This window comes from Bufo gargarizans, chromosome 3 (genome assembly GCF_014858855.1).
Source record: "Bufo gargarizans isolate SCDJY-AF-19 chromosome 3, ASM1485885v1, whole genome shotgun sequence".
In the NCBI taxonomy this organism is placed as follows: Eukaryota; Metazoa; Chordata; class Amphibia; order Anura; family Bufonidae; genus Bufo; species Bufo gargarizans.
Window position 1 is genome coordinate 12,097,575 of NC_058082.1, and position 18,853 is coordinate 12,116,427.

Consider the following 18,853-nt stretch of genomic DNA (forward strand, 5'->3'; position numbering starts at 1 on the left):
GAATTGAGAGGACCAGAGAGTGAAAAAATCCCGCAATTAAATATTGTGTAGTCATGTCCCAGAAAAGCAGCTTTCTCTCGAAGAGACTGAGGACTGATAGTTGACCTGGCAAGGCTTGGAAGCTTCTAATCTTTGGTGTTCTAACTAATGATGAGCGGCAAGGGCAATATTCTAATTCACAATACTTTGCGAATATTTGGTAGAATATTCAACATATATTCAAGAATTTGTGAATATGGTCTTGATTGAGAAAATCGGCAATGTAATATGCGAGTAATGCGTGCGCAATACAGACGTGGGTCACTATAGCTACATTTTTCCAGCTGCTAGAAGTTTCCTGAGACTGGAGAAAATGTTCGGCACGGCAGAACATTACAATAGCTTTATATACAGATAGAGTGCTCCAAAATATTCACGATTGCGAAATCGGCACTAATGATGCAAATATTTTGGCACAATATGGGCAACTTCACGTTTTAACAGGTCTGACTACTTATTAGTGATTGGTGCACTATGTATTGTTGTGAACTTCACGGCACTATGTATATATGTATGTAGCATGTATGTATGGATAGCAGAACCTATCAGCTACAATATAGCACTATCTAACCTACACTAACTAGCTGTATTATATATATAAGCTAACTAACTAACTAACTAATGTAATGATACAGGAAAGCACAGAGCACGGCAATAATACTGCTCTCTCTCTCTCTGCTGGGGAGGTTCTTACATAGTAAGGGGTAGGCAGCTATCCTATTGGTTGCTAGGGATGTTGCTAATCTCAGACAAAAACATTGCAGCCTTCTCATTGGCCCACATGCAAAAAGGGAGGTTACTGATGGAAAAAAAAAATCTAAAATATTCGAAATTATGAATATATATCAAAATATATTCTAAATATTTGCGTATTATCTGCAGCTCACCCATCACATAATCATAATTTCACTTTCACAGACTACCTGCGTACAATTCATCCACCATTGGATTGAGCCCATTTGATGACCAATTAATACCACTTGCATCCTAAAAAAAAAACATAAGGGACAAAGGCCATCCACATTTTAGAATGACAAGTCATATTCTCCCCCCTTTCCCTGTTCAGCTCATGCAATTACTGAGTTGAAAGTATATGTTTATACATAAGGGAAACAATTAGAAGATGTTCGGTTTGGGATTCTTCATATTGGCTCAAGAGACTTCACTAATTATCCAGACAATTAAGCTGTCACAAGCAGTCTTAGACTTCAGAAATAAGAATAAGAATAACACGACGAGTCCAGGGGGATCTCAGCTAGTAGTATATAGGCTTCAGAGGGTCAGACAAGACATTAAAGAAGAAGAAGAGGCCTGACACCCTGCCAGCTGTGGACAATGATGTAGATAGGGCTGGGAGACTTAAAGAAGATCCATCCTGAGATCATTTGGAGATAGGGGGTCACTGGAGATCACATCAATCAGTATTCTGCACCACCATGTAAGTAGGCCACATACTATACTTACTATATGCAGTTACAGCACAGCAGAGCCATCCATTCCAGAGCTATAGTAGTGCTCATGATGCTGGTAATTGTGAAAGTCACAGTAGATGTGGTAGCTGTAGGTAGGTTGCAGTAGGTATATCATCAGCTTTTACTCTAAACAGGTATCTTTTGCTGATATATGCTGGACATCTTCTGTGAACAAAAGAACAGATGACCACAACTTCTCCTTAAAATCTTTAGTTCCAGACATCGAAACTGGAATGGAAGTCATGGAAGACCATAACACTTTCTTCTTTCACTGATGAGCTGACATTACATTTGTGCTACTTCATTATCACTAGTTAGTTAAGTGGGTTATCCAACCCCTATAATGCCCCCCCCCCAATGTCTGGGCCCCCATATAGATTATAACTACCCTGCTCCCCAGCACCCTCGTCACTCCTGATTCCTGCAGCCAAAATCTATGTTTATACTAATTATCCTTTCCACTTCAATATAGAAGGGGAGTTTTAGGCAGCATATATTTTTATCTATATCGTCAAAACGAAGGGTTTTCCTATTTTCTAAATTGTAGATCTTTCTTGTTGGAATTAAAGCCATTTGTTCCCATACTGTTAAAATCTATACCGGAAGAGATTGTCTTAATTTGGGGACATCTTTAGACTCTAGTAAAATTGCTAGGTATTCCTATCTTTTTAAAAATCTGCCTCCAGGCCTTAATTGTGTCCCCCTTTTGTTACTTTTCATCCACATTACAAACATATAATAATTATTTTAAACAATTTGTCAATTATAAAGTTTCTTCCTCTTCCCTATTTAAAAACCTATTTTCCCCCATTAACTAAACATACTGTATATACACCTACTTATAATTAAATTATAAATTCCACTTTAGGTCTTTGCAGTTTTTTCAAAGCTATCCTTGGTACTTATCCTTGGTATCTCTCAGTAGTGCTTCCGTTGGCTTCTGATCTGTGCTTCCTTTCCGCACCGCACTGTATCTTCTGGATTGTGGACCCATTCAAGTGAATGGGTCCACATCTGTGATAAGATGCACACACAGCCGGTGTCCCAACATATCAGACCCGCTAATTGCGGGCCGCGATACGGGCACATCCGGCACACGGTCGCGTGCATGAGCCCTTCATCATTTCCCCCTTCCACCTGTCCAGTTGCAGGATAAGTTGCTGATCAGTTTTCCGATTTAGCCGGGCTGTGGATCCCTTTCTTTGCCTGAGCTTTGAGGTTTTCTAGTCTCTAGTGACCAGTAAGGGTGATCTATCTTGTCTGACTGCCCATGTACCATAACTTGCCTGTCTTCAGATATTGCACCTTGCTGCCTGCAGTGACTTTGAAACTGCTTCCTGGACTATGCATGTACTTAGCCTGCTCCGGCCTTAGAATTACTATCTGGAATACCCATGTAGTCAGCCTGTCCTGATCTTGGAATGTGTTCAGACTGTGCCTTGTGTCTGAATCCTTGATGTTTTGCACTGTTGTCTTCCACCCTCATGGATCAGCTGTAAACTACACCATGACTACTACAGGAGGTAGCGGCCTGATTGGTTTCCTGCAGCAAAGTCAAGATCCCTGTACAGGGGTTAAGCGGTGAATACCATGGAGCCCCCAGGATAATGTCCTTAGATTTAGCACAAAGTCAAATTGGTTACTTTGCACAGTGGGTCCACATCCACTGTCCGTTACAATCAGAAAGCTAATTCCTTTTTGTGCCAACTGGCCACAGACTTGACTAAAAATCTTCCTTCTCAGGGAGGTGTCTGATGAGTAGTCCTGATAAACTGCAAGTCTGCAAATCTTTTTCCGGCTATCTCTGTGCGAGGATGCTTATCTGTCACTATTTTTGGGGGACCCAACCGGTCAGCCTGTTCAGTAGTCATTGGTTGAGATAGGCCCATTCATTCTAGAATGTCTTTTGCTTCTATCATCATTACTTCCATCAATTTTGTGATAGATATTGATTCAGTAGTATTAAGGCCCCCTAGTGTGGCCCAGTAGTAATTGTGCACCCTTATAGTTGCCCCAATAATACTATTGCTCCCTAAAGTGCCCCCCAATAGTAATAAAACCATCACAGTATGCATCAGAAGACACAATAACTCAGTAGTAATAAAGCCCCTTTAAGGTGTGCCAGTAGAATAAATGCCAAGTTTATTGTTTACCAGTAGAAAAAAATGCCCCTTACAATGTGTGCCAATAGAGGAAAAAATGCGTCCCTTATGTGTGTCAGTAGAGAAAAAGATGCCCTCTATAGTGTCTGGATAGTCCTCACCACCCAGTTATAATAATGACCCCACCCCATAGTGGCCCTGCAACATGCTGTCAAAGCAAAAAAATAAACAAACTGAAATACTTACCTCCATGTGCAGGAGAAGGACCTCTTCCGGTCTGTGTCCTGAGAAGCATGCAGCCCAGCTCAGGTGGAGTGATGACAATGTCATTGTGCTGCCTGTGCCAGCCTCTGATGGGTTACAGGCACTACAGGAACTAGGCCTGCAGCGAAGTCTAGATACCTGCCAGAACAACACCCTTAGCCTGAAGTAAAATCTAGTTGGTTGACGCAGTGGTTCTGCCTCGACAGTGTAACACTTTGCAATATTTTTGGACAGAGTCCAGTACAACAGAAATCAACTGTGACTTAGAAAGATACGTCAGGTGGTATGCTATAGACATCAAGATTAATGTTGTAAAAGATTTGTGTCTGTGATTGTGAATTATGGCGCGTACATTGTGGTGATACACAATAATAAAACATTGAGTGGCATAGCTTTACAGGAGATGAGACACAGTTCCGACCACCTCCAGGCCAGGAAACTGCAGAGCACCCCGGCCTTTTGCTGTTTCAGTAGCTCTCATTGCCGTGGCTCAGTTACACAGGGACCTTGACATTGTCCTGTTCTTGGCTATCTCTCTGACTGTCAATGAAATAAATTTAACCAACTAGCTATTACTGGTGACTAAACACCTTCCTGACACTAAGCTACGGTAGCGGCACTCTGTGTTAAAAGATAAAAATTATTTTCTCTCAATATATCAGGTGTCCTATCACAACAATGTATAACTCCAAAAGACATGCATTTCCTGGTTGGGATCTTCTATAGTGGCCACAACATGTCTTTGCCTAGGCGCCATCCAGGGTCATGTGATCTTCCTTCTTCATCTTCCCTTCCCTGCTGTGCTGTTTTCTGATCTTCAAAATGGCACATGCTCTTTTGAGAGATTTGAAATTTGTTTCTGGAAAACATAATAATTTTATTCGTTTAGAAAATACATTTCATTAAGGTTTCTGCAAACCCCCAAAAATAAACTGGAAAAAACATTGTTTGTGAAAGAAACCTTACTGGAAAGTAGTACTTATCGGATTCATAATAATAATAGTAGGAGTAAAAGCAGCGGTTTATTATTAGCAGGATTTGTTCTTGCAATCATTTTTGTAGTAGTATTAAAAGTTTCAGACCTTGTATTCATGGTTTTAGTGTTAGTTGAAGCCACAGACTCCATAGAGCTGCTGAAGTAGTAGGTCACAGAGTGGCCCTCCAGAACCAAAACCTAATGGGGATGATGTATCATGGTGCAAAGGAAAATGTTAGTAGTTGCCCATGTAGTCCTATCCATGTTCTTATATCTGAGGTCTGCCACCCATTGTGGAGTGTCTGCCTTCATGACTATGGCTTCCTGTACTAAGGGTCGGTTTACATAACCGTTTAGTTTTCCATTTTTCTGATCAGTCAGAAGAACAGAAAATAGAAAAAATTATAAAAAAAGGGATTTTTTTTTTAGCATTTATTGTGCTTATTTTGCATTCTTTTTAGTTAGTTCCATCTGAGATCCGTTATTTGTGACTGGGAATAAGTCATTTTGGAGAATTTTTTCTCCTGTCAAAAATAATGGATTTTTTCAGATGGAATTGACTGAATGAAATGCAAAATAAGCAAATAACAAATGCTCAAAATAAAGGATTCATGTTTATTATTTTATTTTCTGTTCTTCTGAAGAATCAGAAGAACGGAAAATTAAACAGTTATGTAAATCTGTAGCGAGTATGGTCGGCACTGCTGTAGGTGTAGAAGTAAATTTGGTGCTGCACTGATCAAATATGAGTAATGGCGGTGCTCAGCATAAAAAACATGTGACTGTTGCAAAAAAAAAGACAAGAAAAGATGTGGCACTCTCCAGAAATACTCTGTGCCGCTTTATTCACATATAAAAATCAGCGTCATGCGGGCACAGCACAGCTAAAGGGCAACAGCTTATCTAAATCAGTTAGAGGTTATGTAAATCAAACCTTACGCTCACAATGTCCTTCATTTCACAATGTGGTCAGAAAGTCCATTGTTATGTAATGGTGTGATATTATATTTTTTTTTTAAATAAACCCATTATTTCACCATGGTTTGTTTCCTTTTCCAGTGGAAAACTCCCCCCGATCCATTTCTCCATCACGGACAAGGGAATGAATTTGACAGAAACTTTCAACAATGGCTCTCAGATATCAGACAACAGCGAAAGGGTGATGTACATTCTCACCCTGATCTTCTTCATCTTGACTTTGCCTTGCTTCTGTTTTTTTCTCTACTTCATCTCCATTATTTTGATTATCTACTTCACCACCCCTCAGGTCAGAGAGACCTCCCGTTACATCCTTTTTGCCCACATGCTGGTCAACGATGTATTGTATCTTTTCTTGGGTCTCCTTCTCTCCTTTGCTTATGGATTATTTTACATTCCACCGCCAGTTTGCTACTTCCTCCTCACTCTTACCACTGCCACATTTAGGGTCACACCATACAACTTGGCAGCCATGGCCCTTGAACGCTACTTAGCCATTTGCTTCCCACTGAGATACGCAATGTTTTGTACAGTTAAAAGGTCTTATTCTGTGATCACAGCAATGTGGTTCCTTGGATTACTCCCTAATGCAGCCGATTTAGCCATCCTCAGCGCCTCTGTAGAGAGGAGTTATTTCTCCCAGAGACTTTTGTGTAAGCAGGAATGGTTCATAGTCAAGCCGATGCAGGAAACCATAAGGTCCTTCTCCTTGTTAGGTAGTTTATTCATGGTGGCTCTCATCATTCTTTATACCTACATCAAAGTTATGTTGATCGCTCGGAAGAGTGGTTCCAGATCATCTTCGGCCTCCAAAGCTGTGAGAACTTTAATGCTCCATGCGTTTCAGCTTTTCCTATCCATAGTATCTTTGCTTTCTATTGTTACAGAGTTCTATGGAGGTATGTATCTGGTCATGTTCAATTTTGTGGTCTTCATGTGTTTGCCAAGGCTTTTAAGTCCTCTTATCTACGGTATCCGAGATGAAGTGTTCAGCAAATGCATTAGGAAGATGCATTCTACCATCTATAACAAGACTGTGCAAAAAATTCAGATTTTTGAAAATAAAAAAATATAAGTTGTACCAAATGTTTGGCTCAGTCATGAAAGATGGGTTGTTCTGTAACGTTTCAACTGAAAAAGCCTACGGGAACAAATTATTTGAAAGAGGTTATGAATAATCTACAAATAGATGTGGCTCAGCCATGATAAATGTTTAGAGAAATAGAAAGAACTATGAGGAACATTTATCAACTCTAATTCATCAGTCGCATGCAGCATTTTCTGTGACATTTGGTCTATTTGTGTGACATTGGGTCACCCTTGCCACTTTTTAAAGTGGTCTATGTTTAGTGACATAAGACCTAGATTATGGGCACATTTACTATGAGCGACATTTGAAAAGTCGCAAAAAAGTTGCAACCTACACTAGGCAACCCCTGGTCTACTTTTAGACATATAGATGTTGTAACGGATCACCTGGCACCCCAACTGAGTACCTCCGTTGCTTGATGCTCCTAGCGTTTCCTGAGGTTTCCAAGCACTCTAGCAGACACCACCATCACCGAACCGAAGAAGCATATAAATCCTCTCCTGCATATGAATGCTGTAGACAGTTGAATAGGAAACCATACAAATAGGTTTACGCTCCTAGCAGTCAAACTGGAACAGCATACCATAAATCCTCCCCCAAGAATGAGACGACACTTCACTTTGAGGGTAAAAACAGGAACTCACTGTACTTCGCGTACAGCCTCTTTTATTCACAAACCACCAACATAGTACTGCCCACAGGGTTTTGAAATACAACTAATCAATATTTTACAACACATACAATGTAAGTACAGCAACCAATCGTTCACACACTTAGGGGACCATAAGGGAGACTGCGACACAGGACAGATACAACACATCCCCACAATGCATCATGGTTTCCTCCTCTCTGCCCTGGAGACAACCGAGGAGCAATCCAATTATCTCTCAGGACAAAGGGAAATCGCCAATACACATGTGGAGACAACAGGACAGACATCACCATTTAAACACACAATGGGACAATAGAAACACACCCAGCATATTCCTCCCCTCTGTCTATCCACTCAACTATCTCCCAAGCTGACAAGTTACACTTATTATAAATTGTTACAACTTTGTGAGTTTACATTGTCCATACATATAACTTACATCAATTTAACCAGTATAACTTGGGGAAAAACCTATCCAAAATTCACTTGAATAGGTTCAGGGGTTTAAAAGTTAGTATGGGCCATAATCTTGGGGCAAGAGGCTGGTAAACAGGCCTCTCCAAAACCCAGTGGCGAGGTTGGTTTCGCCACAGATGTAAACTACACTGTACTCACAACAAATATATTATTAAGGTGCACCAGCTCATAAACGGGGGGTGCAGGCAAACAAAGCAAAGCCAGACTTAAAACTGACACAAAAACAACCACAAAGGATAAATGTTACCCTATGTGTATGAGTGCATAACCCAATGTGGCAGGGAGGACTTAACCCTGAAATCCTACTTATCCTACTACAGTGCCACTACATATCTTACAACAAAGGAAGACATATAGGGCAATTTTTCAGCTTATTCGGAAAAACAGGAAATAACTGTGAAAACAAAACACACTGAAAATAAATATTGTGGTGTTCAGAAAATAGCAATCCAATGTCATAAACTTGATACGTCAGTGTTTTTGGTTGAAGTGATATGTCTACATAGCAAATAATTTACTTGGAAGTGTAGCAGAGTAATAGAAAAAACAGACCCCACAATTAGGACATGTGTTGCTCATTCTGAGTAAGGCTACTGTCACACTAGCGTTTTGGGCGATCCGTCATGGATCAGAAAAAACTGATCCGTTACAATAAAAAACGCTACTGTGAAAGTAGCCTAATTTGCTCATTATTTGAAAGGTGAGGGTTCAAAGTAATAGCAGTGAGAGGGCTTCCTTCACACGTTCAGGCTTTTTGATGCAGTTATTTGAAGCCAAAATCAGGGGAGGATCATAAGGGGAGATAAGGGCCCGCAGGGATGCGTCTTTGCGGCGGCCCTGTAATTCCTCCTGGACGCGCCGGCGAGTCATCTCGCGAGACGCGAGATTTCGGTCAGAGCCGGCCCTCGCATGCGCATCGCGGGACGGAGAAAGTTAAAGCACAATTTCGTCATCAGCCTGCCAGCCAATGATCGTTGCTGGCAAGCTGATGATTTTCAAAAAATCAAATCAGAAGCCATCTAACACCTTATATTTATAAATATAATGTGTTAAATGGCTTCTCTGTTCCTCTGCTGGTCCTTTTCGTCGGTTGGTTCCAGCAGAGGAGCAGACATCACAGTGAGTACACACCAAACACTACACTTAGCCCCAGATCACCCCCCATAACCCCAATTAACCCCTTGATCACCCCTTGATCGCCCCTGTCAATCACCTAGTGAAAGGGAAAAAAGGGATCAGTGTAAACTGTCACTTTTTTTTCCACTGGTATTGACTGTTAGGTTTTAGGATAGTTTAGGCCCCTTGGTTAGGTAGTTAGCGATCGTTTAGCACCCAGCCCACCGCACCGCAGTCACTGATTCGCTGATTAGCGTATCGCTAATCAGCATTTGTACTTTTATAGTATCTGTAAGTGATCAGAACTGATCACAGTCAGATCTATAATAGTATTAGTGTCACCTTAGCTCGCCCTCCACCCAAAACGCAGTGTTTGCCCGATCAGGCCTGATCGGTGGCCCACACGTGCATTCACCCACGCCCGCCCCGCCGCAGTGACAAAAAATTATTATTTTTTGATCACTGCACAATCACTTTACAAGCGCTGCGGCGATAAAAAAAATCAGTTTTGATATTTTTTATCAATCGCAGCGGCCTCCGGTACTTCGCTAGCCTCCCATTTGTAAGACAGGCTTGCTTTTTTTCTTGGGTAGTCTCAGGGAATACCCCCTAAATTTAGTAGTCCAAATGGCAAATAAGGGGTATTCTTCTGAAGAGGCCTACAGGCTTCTGACCCAGTCGGATGAGGAATGGGAACCCTCATCTGACGAATCCAGCGGGTCAGAATATGAACCTGTAGAAAGCAGTGGCAGTCTGACCCAAAGTTCGGACGAGGAGGTTGAGGTCCCTGATACCACCAGGCGTACCCGGCCCTGTGTTGCTAGACCACAGGTTGCGCAGGATCTGCTTCAAGGGCAGCAGAGTGGGGCTGGCGCTGTCGGATTACGTGGTGAGGCATACACCAGCAGCGCAGCCCATCCTGGACCTAGTACCAGCACTGCCGTAGAACATGGTGAAGTGGCGAGCACCAGAAGGGCAGTTGAAGCTGGTACGGTGGCACGTGCAGTAGTTCCCCCGTCGCAGCCACCGCACAGACAGGCCCGTAGAGCCCCTAGAGTCCCTGAGGTGTTGGCAAACCCTGATTGGCAGCCCCCAACTTCAGCCGCACCAGTAGTTCCCCCTTTCACCGCCCAGTCTGGAGTTCAGGTTGAGACAGCTCAGATCGGTTCGGCACTGGGTTTTTTTTAGCTGTTTTTGACTGTGGAGCTGTTGGACTTAGTTGTGGCAGAAACAAATCGATATGCCACTCAATTTATAGCCGCCAACCCGGGAAGCTTTTATGCCCAGTCTTTCCGGTGGAAACCCGTCCAAGTTTCCGAAATTAAAACTTTTCTGGGCCTTCTCCTCAACATGGGCCTAACAAAAAAGCATGAATTGCGGTCATATTGGTCCACAAACCCAATTCATCACATGCCCATGTTCTCTGCTGCCATGTCCAGGACACGATTTGAGACCATCCTGCGTTTCCTGCACTTTAGCGACAACAGCACCTCCCGTCCCAGAGGCCACCCAGCTTTTGACCGGCTCCACAAAATTCGGCCCCTCATAGACCACTTTAACACCAAATTTGCAGATTTGTATACCCCTGAGCAAAACATCTGCGTAGACGAGTCCCTTATACATTTTACCGGGCGCCTTGGCTTCAAACAATACATCCCAAGCAAGCGCGCCCGGTATGGGGTCAAATTGTATAAGCTCTGTGAAAGGGCCACAGGCTATACCCACAAATTTCGGATCTATGAGGGTAAAGATCAGACCCTGGAGCCGGTCGGTTGCCCTGACTACCTGGGGAGCAGTGGGAAGACAGTCTGGGACTTGGTGTCACCCTTATTTGGCAAGGGGTACCATCTTTATGTGGACAATTTCTACACAAGTGTGCCCCTCTTCAGGCATTTGTTCCTAGAACAGATTGGCTGCTGTGGCACCGCGCGACCTAGTCGCCGGGCCTTCCCCCAACGGCTCGTTACCACCCATCTTGCAAGGGGGAGAGGGCTGCCTTGTGTAACCAAGAACTGCTCGCGGTGAAATGGAGAGACAAGCGTGACGTTTACATGCTCTCCTCCATTCACACAGACACGACAATCCAAATTGAACGAGCAACCAGTGTCATTGAAAAGCCCCTCTGTGTCCACGACTATAATTCGCTCATGGGAGGGGTGGACTTCAATGACCAGATGTTGGCTCCCTATTTACTTTCCCGCAGAACCGGACGCTGGTATAAGAAGGTGTCTGTATATTTGATTCAATTGGCTGTATATAATAGTTTTGTTCTCTACAGTAAGGCTGGGAGAACAAGATCCTTCCTCAAATTTCAGGAAGAGATCATCGAGAACCTCCTGTATCCAGGAGGTTCCAAGGCCCCAACCACCAGTGTAGTGAGCCGTCTACACGAAGCAACATTTCCCCAGTGTCGTTGCCGGTACCTCAAACCAACCGCCACCCCGAAAAAAATGTTGTGTCTGTAGCAGGAGTGGAATAAGGCGTGACACTCGCTATTTCTGTCCTGACTGCCCTGACCACCCTGCCCTATGCTTAGGGTAGTGTTTCCGGAAGTACTGCACACAGGTACACTTAGCATAGGGATTGCATCTCACAGGACAGGCACTCAGGGCTATTACGGCCCATTCACACAGAGCTGCTGCAAACCTCTCCTTTCACCTGGGACAAAGTGCATAATGTATTTCGCCACATCTCTGGGCAATTTGCGCTTTGCACATTGTCCCATGGGGAAGGAGAGGTTTGTCCTATAAAGGTAAAAAAATTAATAAAAAATTACCGGTAAGCAAAAAAGTTAATGTTCTGTTTCCAAAGTTCATAAAAGTTAATGTTCTGTTCAAAAGTTATTATAAAGTTCATGTTAATAAATTTATTGCGTTGCGGCCTGTTTTTTTATTTTTTTTTTTATTTTTTACCTTCTAGGTGGACCAACCGATCGACCAGCTGCAGCACTGATGTGCATTCTGACAGAAGCATTGCGCTGCTGTCAGATTACACAAAAGTCGGTGTATGCGGCGCTGCAAGACGAGATTTCTCCTCTGCAGTAAAAAAGATATGTTTGCCGATGCTTATGAGCTGAGGGGGCGGTGGTGTTCATATGCTTTGGCAAACACTTTGTATATAAAAAAAAAAAAAAAAAACACCCGGCAATGATTTATTCATCCACATTGATTGATGTGAATGGAGAAATCGGGTTTGCCAGGGCATACGAGCTGAGTGGGTATGGATGTTGGGCGGAGCTCCTATGTCCTGGCAGACGCCTTTCCCCTCCTTTTTTTTTTGTCAGAGATTTTTTCATCCACATTGATCGAAGCGAGTGAAGAAATCTATGCCGTTCAGTTTTTCTTTCAGCCCAGAGGGTGAAAGAAAAACTCTTTGAGTACTTTCAGGATTTCACAGGGCATTTTTTACACATTTGGATTTCAAACTACTTCTCACGCATTAGGGCCCCTAAAATGCCAGGGCAGTATAACTACCCCACCAGTGACCCCATTTTGGAAAGAAGACACCCCAAGGTATTTCGTGATGGGCATAGTGAGTTCCTGGAAGTTTTTATTTTTTATCACAAGTTAGTGGAATATGAGACTTTCTAAGAAAAAAATAAACAAAAAATAAATCAGCATTTTCCGCTAACTTGTGACAAAAAATAAAAACTTCTATGAACTCACTATGCCCATCAGCGAATACCTTAGGGTGTCTTCTTTCCAAAATGGGGTTACTTGTGGGGCAGTTATACTGCCTTGGCATTTTAGGGGCCCTAATGTGTGAGAAGTAGTTTGAAATCCAAATGTGTAAAAAATGTCCTGTGAAATCGTAAAGGTGCTCTTTTGAATTTGTGCCCCTTTGCGCACCTAGGCTGCAAAAAAGTGTCACACATGTGGTATCGCCATACTCAGGAGAAGTTGGGCAATGTGTTTTGTGGTGTGTTTTTACATATACCCATGCTGGGTGAGAGAAATATCTCTCTAAAAGTCAACTTTTCAAATTTTTTTATACAAAGTTGTCATTTTAGAGAGATATTTCTCTCCCAGCAAGAAGTCCCATTATTGAAAAAAAAAGTCCTGAATAGGTTAAAGTGTCCTGAATAGGTTAAATTTTACCAAAGAACACATTGCCTGGCTCAAAGAGAAATGGTGCTGCATTTTGTGGACTGAAGCAAAATTGTTCTTCTTGGGTCTAGTGGCCCAAGCACTGAATTCAAGCCACAGTTCACTGAAGACAGTGGTGCAAAGATTCTAATATGAGGTTGGTTCTCATGCAATGGTATTGGTCCTTTTTATCACATACTATATGAAAATACATAAGGAGATCATTTCGAAGACGAAATGCCCCTGAAACTGGTTTCCACACACCAATAACTCAAAACACACCAGTAAGAGAACAACATCTTGGTTACAGACAAACAGAATTGAGGTCATGGCATGGTCAGCCCAACCCCCTGACCTCAATCCCATAGAGAACTTATAGGGTGACATAACATTTATCCAGGTCATGGTATATATCTGTAAAGAATAAATCAAGGCAACTGGACGTACTGTAGATTTCTTGAAAACGTTTCACTCGTTCTTCCAACAAGCATTCTCAATTCTGAGTGATTGTGCAAAAATGATGATGATGACACAGGCCACAACACCCAATCACCTTGGCGGGGGCGAAGCTGGAAAGAACTGGGTCTTCTGAAACGCTGGCCAGATGACAAGATGTATGCTTACGTTCTTACTGACAGGTGTATCATTCACATGCAACAGTCTGATACTTACTGGATAGCCATGCTTGTAGAACCTCCCTATCAAAACAAAATGGGGGAATGTCTTCCTCTTCCCGAAAAGGAGGAAAAATGATTTTATTACCAGGAAACACTATATTGCCGCTGCTTTCAGAGAGCAGATGCATACCTTCCATGAGTCTGAGGCCCCTCTACACCTCCTGCAGAACCACCCACTTCCTACTGTCTCCATAACCACAAGAAGCAGCAGCTGCAGAAGCCAGTTAAAGGGGTTCACCAGTAGAGTTGAGCGAACACCTGGATGTTCGGGTTCGAGAAGTTCGGCCGAACTTCCCGGAAATGTTGGGGTTCGGGATCCGAACCCGATCCGAACTTCGTCCCGAACCCCATTGAAGTCAATGGGGACCCGAACTTTTCGGCACTAAAAAGGCTGTAAAACAGCCCAGGAAAGGGCTAGAGGGCTGCAAAAGGCAGCAACATGTAGGTAAATCCCCTGCAAACAAATGTGGATAGGGAAATGAATAAAAATAAAAATAAAATAAATAAAAATTAACCAATATCAATTGGAGAGAGGTCCCATAGCAGAGAATCTGGTTTCACGTCACCCACCACTGGAACAGTCCATTCTCAGATATTTAGGCCCGGCACCCAGGCAGAGGACAGAGGTCCCGTAACAGAGAATCTGGCTTCATGTCAGCAGAGAATCAGTCTTCATATCATAGCAGAGAATCAGGCTTCACGTCACCCACCACTGTAACAGTCCATTGTCATAAATTTAGGCCCCGGCACCCAGGCAGAGGAGAGAGGTCCCATAACACAGAATCTGGCTTCATGTCACCAGAGAATCAGTCTTCATGTCATAGCATAGAATCAGGCTTCACGTCACCCACCACTGTAACAGTCCATTGTCATAAATTTAGGCCCGGCACCCAGGCAGAGGAGAGAGGTCCCATAACACAGAATCTGGCTTCATGTCAGCAGAGAATCAGTCTTCATAACATAGCAGAGAATCAGGCTTCACGTCAGCCACCACTGTAACAGTCCATTTTCATAAATTTAGGCCCTGGCACCCAGGCAGAGGAGAGAGGTCCCATAACACAGAATCTGGCTTCATGTCAGCAGAGAATCAGTCTGCATGTCATAGCAGAGAATCATGCTTCACGTCACCCAACATTGGAACAGTCCATTGTCATAAATTTAGGCCCGGCACCCAGGCAGAGGAGAGAGGTCCCATAACACAGAATCTGGCTTCATGTCAGCAGAGAATCAGTCTGCATGTCATAGCAGAGAATCATGCTTCACGTCACCCAACATTGGAACAGTCCATTGTCATATATTTAGGCCCCGGCACCCAGACAGAGGAGAGGTTCATTCAACTTTGGGTTGCCTCGCAATATAATGGTAAAATGAAAATAAAAATAGGATTGAATGAGGAAGTGCCCTGGAGTACAATAATATATGGTTAAGGGGAGGTAGTTAATGTCTAATCTGCACAAGGGATGGACAGGTCCTGTGGGATCCATGCCTGGTTCATTTTTATGAACGTCAGCTTGTCCACATTGGCTGTAGACAGGCAGCTGCGTTTGTCTGTAATGACGCCCCCTGCCGTGCTGAATACACGTTCAGACAAAACGCTGGCCGCCGGGCAGGCCAGCACCTCCAAAGCATAAAAGGCTAGCTCTGGCCACGTGGACAATTTAGAGACCCAGAAGTTGAATGGGGCCGAACCATCAGTCAGTACGTGGAGGGGTGTGCACACGTACTGTTCCACCATGTTAGTGAAATGTTGCCTCCTGCTAACACGTTGCGTATCAGGTGGTGGTGCAGTTAGCTGTGGCGTGTTGACAAAACTTTTCCACATCTCTGCCATGCTAACCCTGCCCTCAGAGGAGCTGGCCGTGACACAGCTGCGTTGGCGACCTCTTGCTCCTCCTCTGCCTTGGCCTTGGGCTTCCACTTGTTCCCCTGTGACATTTGGGAATGCTCTCAGTAGCGCGTCTACCAACGTGCGCTTGTACTCGCGCATCTTCCTATCACGCTCCAGTGCAGGAAGTAAGGTGGGCGCATTGTCTTTGTACCGTGGATCCAGCAGGGTGGCAACCCAGTAGTCCGCACACGTTAAAATGTGGGCAACTCTGCTGTCGTTGCGCAGGCACTGCAGCATGTAGTCGCTCATGTGTGCCAGGCTGCCCAGAGGTAAGGACAAGCTGTCCTCTGTGGGAGGCGTATCGTCATCATCCTGCGTTTCCCCCCAGCCACGCACCAGTGATGGGCCCGAGCTGCGTTGGGTGCCACCCCGCTGTGACCATGCTTCATCCTCATCCTCCTCATCCTCGTCCTCCTCGTCCTCCAGTAGTGGGCCCTGGCTGGCCACATTTGTACCTGGCCTCTGCTGTTGCAAAAAACCTCCCTCTGAGTCACTTCTAAGATACTGACCTGAAAGTGCTAAAAATGACCCCTCTTCCTCCTCCTCCTCCTGGGCCACCTCCTCTTCCATCATCGCCCTAAGTGTTTTCTCAAGGAGACATAGAAGTGGTATTGTAACGCTGATAACGGCGTCATCGCCACTGGCCATGTTGGTGGAGTACTCGAAACAGCGCAACAGGGCACACAGGTCTCGCATAGAGGCCCAGTTATTAGTGGTGAAGTGGTGCTGTTCCGCAGTGCGACTGACCCGTGCGTGCTGCAGCTGAAACTCCACTATGGCCTGCTGCTGCTCGCACAGTCTGTCCAGCATGTGCAAGGTGGAGTTCCACCTGGTGGGCACGTCGCATATGAGGCGGTGAGCGGGAAGGCCGAAGTTACGCTGTAGCGCAGACAGGCGAGCAGCGGCAGGATGTGAACGCCGGAAGCGCGAACAGACGGCCCGCACTTTATGCAGCAGCTCTGACATGTCGGGGTAGTTGTGAATGAACTTCTGCACCACCAAATTCAGCACATGCGCCAGGCAAGGGATGTGCGTCAAACCGGCTAGTCCCAGAGCTGCAACGAGATTTCGCCCATTATTGCACACCACCAGGCCGGGCTTGAGGCTCACCGGCAGCAACCACTCGTCGGTCTGTTGTTCTATACCCCGCCACAACTCCTGTGCGGTGTGGGGCCTGACCCCCAAACATATGAGTTTCAGAATGGCCTGCTGACGTTTACCCCGGGCTGTGCTGAAGTTGGTGGTGAAGGTGTGTGGCTGACTGGATGAGCTGGTGGAAGAAGAGGAGGAGGAAGCTGAGAAGGAGGAGGTGGCAACAGGAGGCAAAGAATGTTGCCCTGTGATCCTTGGTGGCGGAAGGACGTGCGCCATACAGCTCTCCGCCTGGGGCCCAGCCGCCACTACATTTACCCAGTGTGCAGTTAGGGAGATATAGCGTCCCTGGCCGTGCTTACTGGTCCATGTATCTGTGGTTAGGTGGCTGGGAACAAGATACTGTGGGACAGCAAGCGACATGAGCTGTTTGAAGCTGTCTGTGTCCACCAGCCTAAATGACAGCATTTCATAGGCCAGTAGTTTAGAAATGCTGGCGTTCAGGGCCAGGGATCGAGAGTGGCTAGGTGGGAATTTACGCTTTCTCTCAAATGTTTGTGAGATGGAGAGCTGAACGCTGCCGTGTGACATGGTTGAGATGCTTGGTGACGGAGGTGGTGGTGTTGGTGGTACATCCCCTGTTTGCTGGGTGGCAGGTGCCAACGTTCCTCCAGAGGTGGAGGAAGAGGCCGAGGGGGCAGCAGCAGAAGAGGCCGAGGCGACAGCAGCAGAAGAGGCCGAGGCAGCAGCAGCAGAAGAGGTAGCAGGGGGAGCCTGAGTGACTTCCTTGTTTTTAAGGTGTTTACTCCACTGCAGTTCATGCTTTGCATGCAGGTGCCTGGTCATGCAGGTTGTGCTAAGGTTCAGAACGTTAATGCCTCGCTTCAGGCTCTGATGGCACAGCGTGCAAACCACTCGGGTCTTGTCGTCAGCACATTGTTTGAAGAAGTGCCATGCCAGGGAACTCCTTGAAGCTGCCTTTGGGGTGCTCGGTCCCAGATGGCGGCGGTCAGTAGCAGGCGGCGTCTCTTGGCGGCGGGTGTTCTGCTTTTGCCCACTGCTCCCTCTTTTGCTACGCTGTTGGCTCGGTCTCACCACTGCCTCTTCCTCTGAACTGTGAAAGTCAGTGGCACGACCTCCATTCCATGTGGGGTCTAGGACCTCATCCTCCCCTGCATCGTCTTCCACCCAGTCTTGATCCCTGACCTCCTGTTCAGTCTGCACACTGCAGAAAGACGCAGCAGTTGGCACCTGTGTTTCGTCATCATCAGAGACATGCTGAGGTGGTATTCCCATGTCCTCATCATCAGGAAACATAAGTGGTTGTGCGTCAGTGCATTCTATGTCTTCCACCGCTGGGGAAGGGCTGGGTGGATGCCCTTGGGAAACCCTGCCAGCGGAGTCTTCAAACAGCATAAGAGACTGCTGCATAACTTGAGGCTCAGACAGTTTCCCTGGTATGCATGGGGGTGATGTGACAGACTGATGGGGTTGGTTTTCAGGCGCCATCTGTGCACTTTCTGCAGAAGACTGGGTGGGAGATAATGTGAACGTGCTGGATCCACTGTCGGCCACCCAATTGATTAATGCCTGTACCTGCTCAGGCCTTACCATCCTTAGAACGGCATTGGGCCCCACCAAATATCGCTGTAAATTATGGCGGCTATTGGGACCTGAGGTAGTTGGTACACTAGGACGTGTGGCTGTGGCAGAACGGCCACGTCCTCTCCCAGCACCAGAGGGTCCACTAACACCACCACGACCATGTCCGCGTCCGCGTCCTTTACTAGATGTTTTCCTCATTGTTATCATTCACCACAACAACAAAAATATTATTTGACCCAATGTATTGAATTCAAATTCAGGCCTTTTTTTAAAGACAACTAACACTATCTGGCTATCTATTTAGGTACCGTATTACACTAATACAGGCACAGCAGTAACC

General features: G+C 45.1%; 1 protein-coding gene across 1 annotated transcript; it reads left to right on the forward strand.

Moving 5' to 3' along the window:
• The first annotated feature begins 5,955 nt into the window (after positions 1-5,955).
• LOC122930774 (odorant receptor 131-2-like) lies at positions 5,956-6,906 on the forward strand. The gene has a single exon (XM_044284358.1). It carries the CDS (start codon positions 5,956-5,958, stop codon positions 6,904-6,906), a length of 951 nt encoding a protein of 316 aa, XP_044140293.1.
• Positions 6,907-18,853: the final 11,947 nt, after the last annotated feature.